General features: G+C 37.3%; 1 protein-coding gene and 1 long non-coding RNA gene across 2 annotated transcripts; both read right to left on the bottom strand.

Annotated features, from left to right (window-relative positions):
- Positions 5650-7759, bottom strand: LOC109224675 (26.5 kDa heat shock protein, mitochondrial). The gene is made up of 3 exons (XM_019389208.1): positions 7483-7759; positions 7183-7399; positions 5650-5824 (listed from the first exon to the last, which is right to left on the bottom strand). The coding sequence occupies exons 1-3, from the start codon at positions 7757-7759 to the stop codon at positions 5650-5652; spliced, it is 669 nt and encodes a 222-aa protein (XP_019244753.1).
- Positions 7893-9669, bottom strand: LOC109224676. The gene is made up of 3 exons (XR_002067755.1): positions 9572-9669; positions 8278-8357; positions 7893-8156 (listed from the first exon to the last, which is right to left on the bottom strand). It is a non-coding gene; the product is annotated as an uncharacterized LOC109224676 (long non-coding RNA).

The raw sequence follows: 16421 nt of genomic DNA, 5'->3' as shown, positions 1-16421 counted from the left end.
GAAGTGCGAACGCGAAGAGGAAAAATTCTGGGGTCCAAAGTCTGGTCTATGCGAACGCGTAATTTTTGATGCGAACGCGAAGAAGAGGTTTACAGAGCTACGCGAACGCGAGTCTGTTAATGCGAACGCGTAGAGGAAGAATACCGGAGTCCAAGGTTTGGCTTACGCGATCGCGGTACTTGAAATGCGAACGCGAAGGAGGCGGACTCAGAATCTATGCGAACGCGAAGGGGGTATTGCGATCGCGATGAAGGATTTCACTGTGTAAAAATTGCAGAAAAATCTGATGCCTTCCTAAGTTCAAAACCATCCCGAACACCTCCGAAAACACTCCCGAGCCCTCGGGGCTCCTAACCGATCACACACACTAACTCAACAACATCCTACGAACTCAATCGTGCGATCAAATCGCCAAAATATCATCTAAATCAATGAATTAAACCTCAAAATCATCACTTTTTCATCAACCTTCATAAACTTTCATTTTTAGATATTTAAGTCCAAAACACGTCAAATGACGTCCGATTTCAACCAAATTTCACAGAAAGCGCTTAAACCACATATAAGACCTGTACCAGGCGCCGGAACCAAAATACGGGCCCGATACCAACACGTTCTAATCAATTTCCTTTTCAAATTTCCATATTAATTTCTGAAAAACAATTTCACAGAAAAATTCATTTCTCGGGCCCTCGACCTCGGAATTCGACTCTGGGCATATGCCCGAGTTTCATATTTTTCTACGGACCCTCCGGGATCGTCAAATCACGGGTCCGGGTCCGTTTACTCAAAATGTTGACCAAAGTCAACTTTATTCATATTAATATCAAAATTCATCAATTTTTACACAAAATTCATATTTAAGCTTTCCGGCTACGCGCCCGGACTGCGCACGCAAATCGAGGTAAGTAAAAATAAGGTTTTCATGGCCTCGGAAGCACGAAATGAAAGAGAAAACAGGTGATGACCCCTTTGGGTCGTCGCATTATCGGAATGGACAAAACGTTGGCATATACGTTGGCGGTCGCTTGGTAAGAGATACAAGAATAGAGTTGAATAGTGTGTTATTAGTAATGTTGGGATTAGTTATACTGGTATTAATATGCTGAGATTATTACTTATAAATTATTTGGTTACGTGTATTAAAGTATTGCATAATTTATAAAAGAATTGATTATTTGTAAAAATACCCTATGTTATACCCCATTTTAACACGGGTCAAATTAGAGTATAACATATTGGTAATTCTGAGGTTTATTTGATTAAAGAGAGTCGCCACCTAATTATTTTAATGGTGAATTAGGACACCAATTTTAGCTAAATAATGCTTAAAGTTAACTCCGTTCTATGGTCTACTTAACCTTTAAGACTACGGGTAAGGATTCTAATTAATCTTATAGAGAAGGTATTAAGCACTCTATATGACCCATTAAATATGGTTAACCGGCCAAACTTAGGTTAATTATTTTATAAAAATTGTTAAGGCAAAGTGGTGATAACAATGACTAAAAAGTTCCAAACAACTTGAATAATTTAAAAGAAGCCAAACTTCATATTTGAACTTGAAGGTATTAATTAGCAAAATCGATTTTAACGTCAGAAAGTGGGCTAAAGTCGTTATTATAATGGAGTGAAAAATGTTTGAGATGCATTATTTTATCTCTGAGAAAAAAGCAGTTTCTTACTTAGCGCATAGTTCAGTCCAATAATCCATCTCAAATCTATCGAAGGCTTAATATAACAATATCTTTTCTTGAGTAGAAGAGTCAATTGATTTGAATTTTTTTTTTGACTCAATCTAAAAAAGGTAGGCTCATCTATCCAAAGATGTACCTGACTCAAATTTTGAGTAAAATAATGACTCAACTGACAACTATCCCAAAGTATCGTTGTTGATTTTAAAAGTTATTCTAATAAATAAGTGTTTTACTGATAACTAAATGGATTCCCCAAGTGGCTAAACAAAATTGTTGCCTAAACATGTATTAACAGAATTCCAAATCAAATCACAGAAATCAGTAGTTAGTCTAAAAGATTCAAACAAAATAAATGCTAAAGACGAAAGCCGCCATAGGCGACCCCAGGCGTTTCACTTGTTTTCTTTTTATAGGGTGCATTCTAAAGAGGATGGTATGAGATGCGATGACTCCATGCTCGGGTAGTGTTGAGTGAGTCTCTATGAGACTCCGATTTTGCTCCAAGTGTTCATGCAAAGAAAAAGAGAGATAAAGAATTAGAGAAATTATTTGATTCTTGACAATATAAGATATCTACAACATTATATGAATCTTCTATTCACAGAAAGAAAAAGAAAGAACACCCGAGATGTGAGATGCTCGTATTTCAAATACACATGCTTAACTAACTCACTTCTCAACCCAAGTATCTAAACAAACATAATAACTACATATGAAGAAAGAGACTTGAGGTAGTGAATTACATTCCCATACCAATGAGTACCTTGCAATAGTAGGTACTATTTTATATCCACTGTTCACTTTCAAATACTAAAAATGCAAGATATGTGCCACATCTTGGCATCAAAATTCTTTGCTGACATTTGAACTCCACAAATAATAGCATCTTTTCTCACAGATATTGGCATAGATATTTAAAAATAAGAGAAAAACTAAGCTCATTGGAATGCATGCAAGAAAGATTAGTAGATGATTTATTTCAGTCTATCTTGTAAAGGTTAAGAAATCGTTGTTTGTTGTCGACCTTGTCGACATGAAATTAACTGAATAACTGTAACAATCAGATGCTCATTATGCTATTACTAACAGTTTGGATGTAGGAAAAAAAAACTCCTAATGGTCTAAAGGGATATTTTGAGTAAGAGCATGGCTACTTAACTAACTTCTTCAACAATATGGATAGAAAAAAAAGCTATAACTAAGACAGTGTACTTTCAAAGAAAATATGAAATCACACTCAAACTTAACCTTGTGAAGATGGTCATTAGGCATCAAATTTTCAACTTAATTCAGTTATTAACTCACTTATAATCTAAAGATTCATGCTTAGCAAAATGGACATAGTTTTAAAATTTAGCAATCTGATTGTAAAAGAAAACATCTTCACCATAATGTTCCTTATGTTTAACCAAGCTTAAAATTCACCGGTTTAACATATAAGTTAACACTATCTATATAGACACACATGGGCATGCTCGCAAAAGAATATAGACACATATGGGCATGCTCGCACAACAATTTAATAGAAACTTCATACAATATTCCATTAAGAAGCTATTCAAATGGGTCATTAAAGGTAAAAAAGTGGCTATCTAATATTCTAACACTACGCCTTTCATAAACTAGACAGTAAACTTAAAACACATATTTTTCTCATGAAAAGGGTATTTAGAGCATAGTTGTTAGATCATACAGTGAGGAAAAGTCTTGACTTAATAAATGTCGAATGAAGAAACAAATTTTAAGCAAATTAAAGCTAGTGGTGTTTAAAGCAAAGGTATAGAGTAACAGTTAAAGTAGCAATTTGACAGAAAGCATATTAGCATAAGCACTTAGCCAACAATATCCTATTTTTCTGCTTGATAAACACATAGTCAGAATCTATGATTTCTCACGATTTGCACACACAAACAGACTTTAAGTCATGATTTCTAGACGAAAGGATAAACTGCAAATCATATTTTTTTACGATAAAACAAAGCACTTGTTTCGAATCTGCGGGAAATAAAACTAGGACCTAAGAGATAAAAGAGTTACTGACCTTTTTGCGGGCAGCGAACTGGGTTGGGGTCTTTGATCCTCTATCGAACTCTGACCTCCAACTCGCTACCTCGGACGGAATCAAACCCCGGTATAAAATAAATTGCTTCAAGATTGGAAACCAACAAAAAGCAGAGAAGAAAGGAAGAGCAAACTACAATTTTATTCTTTTATTTTTTCAAAAAATCAGTGAGCTTAGGAGAAAAGGGGAGGCCGCTCCGAGCTTGGTTTTGAATGGTGAAGGCAGCGACTGAACCTCTCCCCATTGTTTTCCCAATGCCATTATTTATAGGCAAAAATTAGGGTTGATTTTGGGCGGGATTTGAACCAAAAAAATATGAATTTTGAATCAAATTGGCCGTTCAAATTTGAGCGTTGGAAGCCATGGCAGAGATGGCAGCATGGAGCAGAAATTTTAAGCCAAAAATGGTGAAGCATTTGCTAGGTTCGGTTATGGAAGATTTTGGCTTTTGGTAAAAAGAGGAAGAAGAACGTTGGGAAACAGCTGGTGAAAGGGTTTAGGTTCATTGTAATGTGTGAATCAAATGAGGCCATTGGATCAAGATCAAAGGGTGAGGATTAAGGGTCTAGAGGGTTCTATGGGTTTGGGTTGCTGATAATTGGGTTTTTAGGGCTGAAATTAGGCCGAAAATATTGGGCTATTGGCTTAGGCTTGATACTAGGCTGATTTTGGGGACTAAATAAGGCTAATTATATTATGGCTAAAATTTATGGCCTATTCCCTCCTTTCAATTAATTTTCTTAGGCTTTTTACATCTCTAAATACACTGTGTTAGCTATATCATAAAATACTATATAGTAATATCCTATTATTAATTAAATTACTGAAAATATTTGAATAAGTAAAATAATAATGAACTATTGCATATTATACTAATTAATTTTAAACTACTATAATATTTATAGAGTGACGTTAGAAATACTACTTTTGATTAAACAGAGGAAAGTGATATATCTTACATGAAAGACGATAATAATGATATTAAAATAATAATAACAACGATAATAATAACGATAATGTGAATAAAAAAAGCTATGGTAATAATAGTTTTAATAATAGTAACAAATAAGTCAATTCGTGTTGAAAATAATAAGATGCCTATTTTTATATTATTAGTAATATTAGAAGCTTAAGAAAATAGTTTGGAAGAAAGGAGGGACGAAATTGGATGTCAACAGCTGCCCCTCTTTGACCGGAGACGATGAAAGAGTTTTTCGGGTAAAGAAATTGACTTAATAGCCAATTTTGTCCTGACCATCAAGGTTGGAATGGGACAAAGGGGACGTAAAAAAATAATTGCGGCCGAACCCCAGTTTCGAGTTGCCTACATATCTCGGGTTTCACGAGAATCAGGCCATATGTAGTTCAAGACTTATGGTACCCTGTAGTAGGACTCATCTATTGATGCAAATCTTAAAATGCTGCCCCAGTGTTGAATTATAGAGACACTGGGTACCATGATTGAAAGAAAGATATTTGAAATAAGGATTTTGTTAGGAATTTTGAGAGTTGAGTCGAGCGGAGTTCAAAGTAGATCCTTGACCTTTATTGGAGAGTTTGATATTCCTCTCCAAACTGCCCCAGTTCACTGCTAAGATATAGTTCCACATTGCGCTATATTTCCTGCAAAGCTTAACAATGCTACAAATATTCGTTAGGAAATAAGATGCAATATGAAAAAAATATTTAGGCGTCAATTCATGAGAAAATGCGAATTTATTGGGCAAACTTATAAAAAATATATTTTNCTGGCCCCACCACAAAATCAATTAATCTTCTAGATGTCATTTTCACACGAGTACTCTTTCTAGGCTGAGTAGGATTATTCTTATCCAACGTGTCATCCCTGCTGTCTTCTATGTCACTATTATCATTCATAACATTAGACCTCTAAGTTCTAGGAATAGTAAGGGTCAAGACACCATCTTTCATCTCAGCCTTGATCTCATCAACTTTGGCATCTTCAGGAAGCACAATGCTGTTGTCGTAGTATCCATAGCTTCTTGAAGACCAGAACTCATCATTTGAACCTTCCTCTTGCTCTTCCTTGCGCTCTCCCTTCATCCTCCACTACAAGAAAAGTCCTAATTACATGGGGATTTTACCTGGGGATTTTATTCGCAGATAAGACCTACGGATTTTCATGGGAAACATTAAAATTCCTAAATCTAAAATATTTTACCTGCGAAAAATATTTTCCTAGAAAAATCCGTAGGTAACTTTGGCGCCGTTATGCGCCAAAAATATTACCTGGGAAATTACCTGGGGAAATAAATTGGCAAGTACATTTTCGTAGAAAAATCCGCAGGTCAACCAATAAAGAAAATGGAAAAGAAATCCTATGTTAATCCGAAGGAAAATCCCTAGGTAATTTTACATGCGAATTTAGTTGGGGATATTTTCTTGGGTATTACCTGGGGATTTTTTTATTTGGGAAATTACTTGGGGATATTGTTGTTGCGAATTTAGCTGGAAATTTTTTCTTGGGGATTTACTTGGGAATTCTCTTAGCTGGGGAATTACCTGGGGATGTTATTGCTACGGATTTAGTTAGGAATAATTTCTTGGGGATTTACTTGGGAATATTCTTACCTGGGGAATTACCTAGAGATTTTGTCAATTTGAATTTGGTTAAAATATTTTTCTTGCGGATCTACTTATTTGGGAAATTGCATAGAGATTTTATAATTGTAATTTTACTAAAAATTTATTCTTGATAATATAGCTTGGGATTTATCTTGAAATATTATTACGTAAGAAATTAACTAGAGATTACTTGTGTGGATTACGTAGGTGTTGACTACTTTCTTTTTTAACCACTTCTATCTCTTCTAATTTTTTAAATACAAATTGAATTTGACAAATTTTATATAACTTCTTATGATAATGTTGTTTAGAAGACGGCGATAATAACTTAATTTTGTAAGAGATTGTTGCAAGAAGATCAAATAAGATCTCCATTCTTCTTTATATTTGGTTAAATAATATATAAGACCTTGAATTGGATATGATTTTTGATAATTTATCGTTTATTGCACGACAAATTTTGCTGCTTAACTACAAAATTTATTTGTCGTAATTTTTCTTTTAGTCGATATGTCTAGAATACACAGTACCTATACAATCATTTTGATACAAAGTTTATAATGAAAGAAGTGGATACGTGATAGATTATAAGCTTTTAAAGTTATCTGAATTGTTTTCATACTTAACTACGTCATCTGTTATATTTTTTTAGAACTAAATAGGATCAATATTTAATATTTTGAAGAGCTTATATTTTTAAATTTTATTTTATAACTCAGAACACATCCTTCCGTATTAATTTTATCTATTATATATTTTTATCGATTATTAAGGTAAATATTATTAAAATATTGACTCTATATAAGACTTAATGATGTATATATTCGGATTGAATACGTGATTTTTCTTGTAGTGCTCAAAATTCCATCTTCCACCGTGATCTTCACGTCCTCTTTCCCGAGCCCTGGCACAGCATACTTGATTTTGTAGCTCTTGTTGTCCTCCTTATATCTACCCATAAGTTGTGACTGAGTCACGTTCAGATTCTCGAACAGCCTGTTGATGTTCTCCGAAGCTTGAATCAATGCATTTCCAAGTCCAACAGGTAAAACATCTGTAACATTAAACAAAGTGAGCATATTATCAATTTCAATAAAAAGTGGAATTGAAGAAGGGGTGTAAGGATGTCGATCGTACCCAAAAGAGCAGGTGCGAAGTCAGGATTGTGGCGTCTCCAGAGACTGCCGCGACCGCGTCCCCTAGGAAAGAGCTTGGATTTCTTGCCACCTTCAGAGACTGCTACTTCACGCTTCTCTGTTCTATTTTCACCCTCACCAGCTGTGGAGAAACGTTTTACAAGTTGAGAACTCCATCTCAGTTTCTGTAGATTGTCAACATTCCTAAAGAAGGTGGTCGAGGGGCTTGAGGCCATCCTCTGCTGTACATTCTTTAAAGCTAAACGAGCCAAAGCCATTTTCTAACTGTTGGTCCTTGCGCCTTGTTATATACAGAACGCAGATTAAATTACTGTTAGTTAGTTTGTTTTAGTTCCTCAGTGGTATGAAGGCAGAGTGGAGTAAGGAAAGGATTTAAAGGTAGGTTTATAATGATGTGGAGATATGCATGATACATCTAACACGAATTTTCCAGCTAATAAGGTGATAGATCAGATTGTCCTCCGATTAAAACTACTCCGACTACAAAATGTTTCAATTTGCCCAAATTGATAACATTTCATTTTAGAAAAAAACAAGAAAAAAAAAGAGAACATTTTGTAACCTCCTTGTCACAAAGCAAATCAATTTTACATCAGCATATATATCCTATTCACTTGACGTTTCATCAACAATTCCTTGCTTATACAGTCCTTCCTGCTCCCAAAAAGTAACAAGAAAACTATGTCAGTTAACATGAGCAAAACCATAGTGTCATTAAAACATGACCATAAGGAGCAATAGACTACATAAACTCCATTTCACAATGCATACTTACAGCAAAAGGGGTAGGCTTGGGCAATGGTTTGTTGCTTCTGAACTATCATATGTAGCATTCCAACTTCAAAGCCAAAAATTCTTAAACAGAAAGTACAGACAAAAAGGATCATAAACAAGCTTAACTTAAGCAGAGAACAATACGTCTAAGAAAAGCTCAGTTCTCATAAACTGCCAAGGTAGATTATGACACAAGTTGGTTGTCCTGTTACTAAGATATCCCAACATGCTCCACAGTTTAGGTATTGAAAGTTGTTCTAAGGTTTTAAAAGGAACAAGATTAAAGGCTGGATTATGGGCCATCGCAATGTGACACACTATTTTCTCTCTGGATCCATAATTACACTTGATATATGAACACTTCGAAACTTTCCTCAATGGTAAACTTATATGACGAGACATTTACACCATAACAAAAGAGATTCTCATTCCCATTTTACCTGATGTCCTGGTAGGGACAAGAAAAGAGATTAGTTGAGCAGCTTATACCTGTTATTCCAGCACTTTGGAATACTAAATAGTTTATGAATGGAATTTAGTACATAAGACCATTAAATCACCACCACCCGAAGCTCACATCTTGTTCAAAAATGTAACACATCATTCAGATTCCAACCTTTGCGTCTATGCCTATTACCTACTACTATGTTATGCCTCTATATCGAAGAGTAAGATTCATACACAACAATATGAATGCGTCACTTCTTTTTTAAGGGTAAATGACATTTCATTGATGTCAAAACAGCACCAACTCCTGGGGCATTTACAACATCAACAATAGTACAAGGTTAAAGGAAAGGATATCAGAGAGCAAAAAACAGAAGCAAAAGTAGATTTGGCTGACTATTAGATAACAGCCCCACCGCATGGAATTCGCCTAGACGCAGCACTGAGAGTGGCTCTGATACCATCAGTAACGGCCCAGCCCGCTAGTGATATTGTCCGCTCTAGGCCTAGGCCCTCACGGGTTTAAAACGCGTCACTAGGGTCTAAGATTTGTCAACTTATATACCCAACACCCCTCTTGCATTTTGCCGATGTGGGAACACTGTCTAAAGTCTGGAGTGTTACATAACCCGTGAGGGCCTAGGCCCAGAGCGGACCGTATCACTAGCGGGCGGGGCCGTTACATCAACACAATATGGATGCCTCACTTGTTGAATAAGAAACCAAGACCTCCTATTACTATGTAAATTTAAGGCCTCCTATTACTATGTAATTTGAGCCATTATCGTAAGAAAGTGCATGGATCTGAAGCAAATAAGACAATTCCGTAAAGGATCAATTCAGCTCACCTTAGTTTAGGTTACGCAGATGTTGTGGTTGATTGTCAGGCTTCTTATGTCCTATCCGCTGCCCGATTTGGTTCCAGAGCAGTAATCCTGCCAGAGAAAAAAACAAAAATGGTGCACAATATAGTAATTGTAACTTGTAACAAAAGCTATTTTTATTTCATGATAACAGGAAAGCTATTATGTTCGCATAATACTATTTTGATAGAGATCATCAAATTTTGACAAAAGTATATTGGCATAATACTTGTATCCGGTAGAAATTGGGGCTACCCGATTTCACTATTTGATCGAAACAAGGACGTTGCATCGAAGAGCTAAGGCGTCGAGTTCGAGATCAAAGTCTCTTTCGAGATCGAGGTCGGTATCAATCGAAGCCAGGGGAGATAGACTTCGAGTAACATCAGGGATAGCTTAGTAACGGAAAGAGCGAGATATCCATGATTGGCCGAGGATCGTGGCGTGGATCTCGGAACGGACCGAATCAGAAGCGGTTAATTAGTTGTTTACAATATTTCCTTCTGTAATTAGAGACATACCATAATCAAGTTTTCTCTACTATATAAAGAGGAGTTCTAATCATTTTTAGGATCATTATTCACTGAAACAAAAGCAATATATAACTCTTCTTTTCTGACTCGTATTCTTGTTCATCAATTTATTCAATCTTTACTGTTCTTATACTGTTATCACCTTGAGGGTACTTTAATTCAAGGCTAAAGCTCTGTTTGCATACTGGTTTGGATTATTTACAATTCAATTCTACCTCTTGTTATCTTACTTAACTATTGGTATTGGGTGAAATCACATATCCTTAAAACCACATTATAAATTTAATTGTTATCCAAATTTTAGGGTAAACAGTTTGGCGCCCACCGTGGGGCTAAGGATAATAGTGATTATTCAATACTGATTCCGATAACACACACTACTTTACGCTTGTTCTTGCCAAGTATTTTTGTTTTCAGGATAAAACATGTCAAACTCTCAAGCAGCGCCCACTCACACAGACACCGACCTTGGTCTTCATGGAGAAAACGATAATGTAGCCGCCCTAGGGATCGAAATGCCTCAGGCAGGCCACGAGGGAGTACCAATCACGGACTGCGTCGATGTCAGTTCGCATGTCGCCAAATCTGGGCATTGATCCTGAAGGTAGCGTACGGAGGGAAGTTCGATCAGGTGGTCAAGGTACGTAGGGCGGAGAAGACGGTGGAGTTAGCCTCCAATTGATATTTGAAATGCTACAGGCTCAGCAAGCCGCTATAGCGCAACTACAGAAACAGCGTCGATCACCAAGTGGGATCGAACCAGAGCCTGAACCAGAAACTATTCGTAGGGCTGAACCTATACTGGAGAGATGGAACGCCAATGATTCGGGGACTAACCCTGCTATAATGAAAATGCTCGAGGAGCTCACCAAACGGATTGAATCAGGAAAAAAGAAAATTGAGGCAAATGATAAAAGAGTAGAAACATACAACTCCCGGATTGACCAAATTCCAGGGGCACCACCGATATTGGAAGGACTAGATTCTAGAAAGTTCGTTCAAAGACCCTTCCCCCCTAGCACGGCTCCGAAGCCAATCCCCAAAAAGTTTTATATGCCCGAGATTCTCAAGTATAACGGGACGACCGATCCGAATGAACACGTCACCTCGTATACGTGCGCCATCAACGGAAACGACTTGGAAGATGATGAAATTGAATCCGTACTGCTGAAGAAGTTCGGGGAGACTCTATCGAATGGTGCCTTAATATGGTATCATAACTTACCCCCTAATTCTATTGATTCGTTTGCTATACTTGCAGATTCTTTTGTAAAGGCACACGCCGGAGCCATTAAAATTACAACGAGGAAGTCGGACCTTTTCAAGGTAAGGCAGAAAGATAACGAGATGCTCAGGGAATTCCTATCTCCGTTCCAAGTGGAGAGAATGGATTTGCCTCCGATCACCGATAAATGGGCTGTTCAAACTTTCACTCAAGGTCTCAACACTTGGAGTTCCATAGCTTCACAGCAGTTGAAGCAAAGTTTAATCGAGTACCCGGCTGTCACTTGGGCCGACGTACATAATCGATATCAGTTGAAGATCAGAGTCGAGGATGATCAACTGGGGATTCCTCTGGGTCCGTTTATCCTAGCAGGCCCATGGATAGGATCAAAAGGGACATCGATCGAGAGCCGAGGTCGAATAGAGATCGATATCAACCGTACAACGGAGACCGTAGAGGCAGTGGGTTTGGGCGAAGCTTCACGCAAAATGAGAGGAGAAATGATCGAGGTCAAAATTCACGGGGGCTTGATGCCGAGAAAGATCACGTTAAATATCCAAAATTCGAATAAAGGTACGACCCCATCCTTTCTATTTTTTCGACTAACACTTGCAGGTTATCGACAAATATCGGCACGAAGCTTTGGATCTTAAAGCACGCGTTTCATTCTTTTTCCCTTAGACCGGGTTTTATCCCAAATGGATTTTTCCTGCGAGGTTATTAACGAGGCAACTATTGTTCGTGCTAACTTAGAGCAATTCAATAGTATACGAGGTTCCCTACAACAAGCCTCGAGTATTGGGGGGCATTACCCTCAAATGTCTGCTTTGTTGCAAGGAAATTACTTCATGACAGCGGGGTCCCGATAGGAAAATATTGTAAGGGTCAAGCGGTCAGGTGAACCGTGCCCGCATAGGTTGCTCGAGCCCTAACATTAAACATGCGCGCATGTATAATCATCTATTGAGAGAAGTATTTTTTCCTTGCCAATATCTCATGCCTTTAGAAAAAATTTTCTATTTCATATTATTGATCTATTGTGTAAACAGGCTTAAGGGCCGACCATAACGGAAGTTCGAACAACTAACCCCATGCTTCAGGACTACCGTCCGAAAAGCAAACGAAATCGAACTACTAAAATTTCGAGACCATAAGACCTTAAAGGCGACCCTCGATTTTACAGGCCACGGTCACCCTACTCGGGGACTAACACTTCGGGCAAGCTCGAAGTGAAACGGAAAATAAGCCCAAAGGGCAAGTTCCGAACTAAAGAGGCTACGGCCAAATTAACGCGGATCAAAGACGTTCGAAATCCGTAACAAATACAAAAGCCCAAGGGCTATCTTAACCCGAGTTCGAGCAAACTCTCACTCGGGGACTATCTATAAAGCCTAAGGGCTAACTTCACTTCGAGTTCAAGTAAGCCCTCACTCGATCATAAAAGCCCAAGGGCTATCTTAACCCGAGTTCGAGCAAACTCTCACTCGGGAACTATCTATAAAGCCAAAGGGCTAACTTCACTTCGAGTTCGAGCAAGTCCTGACTCGATCATAAAAGCCCAAGGGCTATCTTAACCCGAGTTCGAGCAAACACTCACTCGGGGACTTTCTTTCGAGCCCAAGGGCCACCTTATCTCGAGTTCGAGCATGTCCTCACTCGACCATAAAACCTAAGGGCTATTTTCATTTCGAGTTCGAGCAAGCATTCACTTAACCATCAAGCCCAAGGGCTACCTTACCTCAAGCTCAAGCAAATCGACTGTTGAGCCTAAGAGCTACTTAAATTCTAGTTCAAATGGTCATTCGGGTCCATCGATAAAAAATGGTCGAGGGCAGAACTTGTTGTCGGTCATTACCATCTCAAACTCTGGACCTTCAAAAGCATTTTTATGCTAAGACGCTTTGACCCGCACAAAAGGGTAATAGATTCAGAAGCCATGGAAGGGAAAAGCTTTATATATTCGTCAAAACCTTTTTACAAGGGATATAGGTCCCGATCAAGAATTCTTTATAGGGGCCGATCAGCCTCAAAATAAAAGCAAAAAATTACGAAAAGCACGAAGCCTAAGCAGCACGATCCTTATAGGTAGAAGTGTCTTCACCCTAAGAATCTTCTCCACCACCAGACTCGCTAGAGTTCTCGGAGTCTTCCTCGGGAAAGGCCAGCTTCGGAGCTTTTATTTACTCTGTCTCTTACGTCATGGTGATGGTGTCATGGCAAATTCGGGTAAAGATCGAGGACTCAATTTGTTTCTTGCCGTTATACTCCAAAAAAAGAGGGGACTATCCGTATACAGTAGAAATCGGGGCTACCCAATTTCACTATTTGATCGAAACAAGGACGTTGCATTGAAGAGCTAAGGCATCGAGTTCGAGATCGAAGTCTCTTTCGAGATCGAGGTCGGTATCAATCGAAGCCAGGGGAGATAGACTTTGAGTAACATCGGGGATAGCTTAGTAACGAAAAGAGCGAGATATCCGTGATTGGCCGAGGATCGTGGCGTGAATCTCGGAACAGACCGAATCAGAAGCGGTTAATTAGCTGTTTACAATATTTCCTTCTGAAATTAGAGTCATACCATAATTTGGTTTCCTCTACTATATAAAAAGGAGTTCCAATCATTTGTAGGATCATTATTCACTGAAACAAAAGCAATATAGCTCTTCTGTTCTGACTCGTATTCTTGTTCATCAATTTATTCAATCTTTACTGTTCTTATACTATTATCACCTCGAGGGTACGTTAATTCAAGGCTGAAGCCCTGTTTGCATACTGGTTTGGATTATTTACAGTTCAATTCTACCTCTTTTTTTCTTACTTAACAATTGGTATTGGGTGAAATCACATATCCTTAGAACCACATTATAAATTTTAATTGTTATCCAAATTTTAGGGTAAACAATACTACTAAAAAAATGTACTGATTCTAAATAGTAATTATTGGAGGTGGACCGATCAACCTTGATCACTCTCATTGGCGTGAGGAAACCTTATCAGGAACATCTATGTCACTATGCTAGGGATAATTGATATTGGAAATATATGCAGTAAATTCAACTTTTTTTTTATAAGGTAAGATTTATGAAAAATTATCTTTTTTCATACTGGAAGTTTCTGAATTTGCAGGAGTGCTTGAAGAGAAAGGCTCTTCCCGACTTGCAATGACACACAACAACAAGAAGAGCATATAAACGGAGAGTTCAGGAAGAAGCACTCTATTAGTCACTTTGTTGAATTCATTCGTAAAGAAACAAAAAGGCAAAACTAACATTTTGTTTATATCTTTCTTTTTTGGGGAAATGAGAGCTTCTACAATCCAGAATTGCAGTCCATGGGGGAAATAAGAAATATGGGTCAGTCGGTCAAAACTATACGAGTTCACCACAGATTCTATAATGGATTTCCCCAAGTAACATTCAGCTCAAATGCCTTTGATTAATTCAGTAAGAAATTAGATAACACAGAAACGCTAATTGAATTGGAAAACTTAAAAAACTATAACAAAACCCAAAGCAATTAAGTAATGATGGAGAACGAAACTGAATCCCCTCCCCCCCCCCCCCCCAGGCATGTAATGGATTGGACAAAGAGAAACAATATTGCTGCCATAGACCGCCGATTCCAGAAAGGAATTTTTTCAAATACGGAAAATATATTTAGACACACTAAGAATGGCCCAAATGTCCAGAATGGGGGTATTATGATAACTTTGCACGGCTTTTGAAGGCATAATGGATATATGCATTTTCTTTTTCCAGATATACCCTTTAGCAGATTTGTTTTTTTAATTTAATTTTTTTCCTCCAATTCTCTCTCATTAGTTTAGTTGTCTTACCTTCCCCATGCTTCTTTCACATTTACACATGCATGCTACACTATTTTCCATAAAGCAATTTATACTCATATATATATACTATACCAATTAAACGAAATAAACTATAATATACGCATAGTATACTAAAAAAATACGATTAAACTACTGTATTATAGTTTCTATATTACTGTATCACTAAAATAATACCGTATTACTTTCTAACCCTAACACTTAAATATATAGTGCTTCAACTAAGAAGTTTTTCCAGCCCCCATTTTAATTTCTATCTTTAGTTTGTTTTCTCCTTCTTCATCTCATATCTTTGTTAGGGTTAGATTAATGAATGGACCACGGGAAGAGGAATAATTCTTCGAAAGTTTATGTAGTGTTTCGTGGTAAGAGGCCTGGATTATACAACTCTTGGCATCAGTGTGCTCCTATGGTTATTGGTGTCAAGGGCAGCATCTTCAAGGCCTTCAAAACGTATGATGAAGCCATAGCATCTTTTAATGAGTTTAGAAATGGATCTCAAGCTGATAATATATTGGCATCGAAGGTGTATGTGGTATTTCGTGGTAAAAGGCCCAGACTATACAACTCTTGGTGTGAGTGTGCTCCTATGATTATAGGTTTCAAAGGAAGCATCTTCAAGTCTTACAAATCTTATGATGAAGCAGTAGCAGCATTCAATGAATTCCAAAAAGAAAATGTTTACAGTGAAGAACAATCTTCAAGTTCGTTTATTGATGAAAGTGATATTGGGGTTGAAGGTGACAATGGAGCAAGTGCTATGTCATCTGTGTTGTTAGCCGGAAAGTTTGTAGGGATGAAGAATTCAAAAAATTGTTCAGTTTGATTGTTGATAAGAGTATTTTGTTCAGTTTGATTATTGTTTAGTTTGGTTATTATCAGTTTGATTGTTTAGTTTGATGTGTTACTGCTTGCCGCATTCAACCTCTATAGAACAGAGTATTTAGGATGCCAAAGCCTTTGTCTTTTGTACTCTCTGTTGGAATGAAATAAAATACGTCTGTTGAATTTAAAAAAATATATTTTGAACTGAACTGAATGTTTTAATTTGTCTATATTGTTGGAACCTCGTAAGTGCCAAAGTGTTATCATTTTGCACTTGTTTTAATCCGTACTACATTGATTCATAAACACTCAACTATCTTCAAGCACTCATCAACTATCTTCATAAGTTCAGTATGTGCTATATTTTGCATCTTCGAGTACTCAACTATCTTCATATTTATTGACAAT

Source organism: Nicotiana attenuata, chromosome 3 (assembly GCF_001879085.1).
Source record: "Nicotiana attenuata strain UT chromosome 3, NIATTr2, whole genome shotgun sequence".
NCBI lineage: Eukaryota > Viridiplantae > Streptophyta > Magnoliopsida > Solanales > Solanaceae > Nicotiana > Nicotiana attenuata.
Note: the sequence above shows the minus strand (reverse complement) of the source record. Positions and strands in the feature narration are given on the sequence as shown.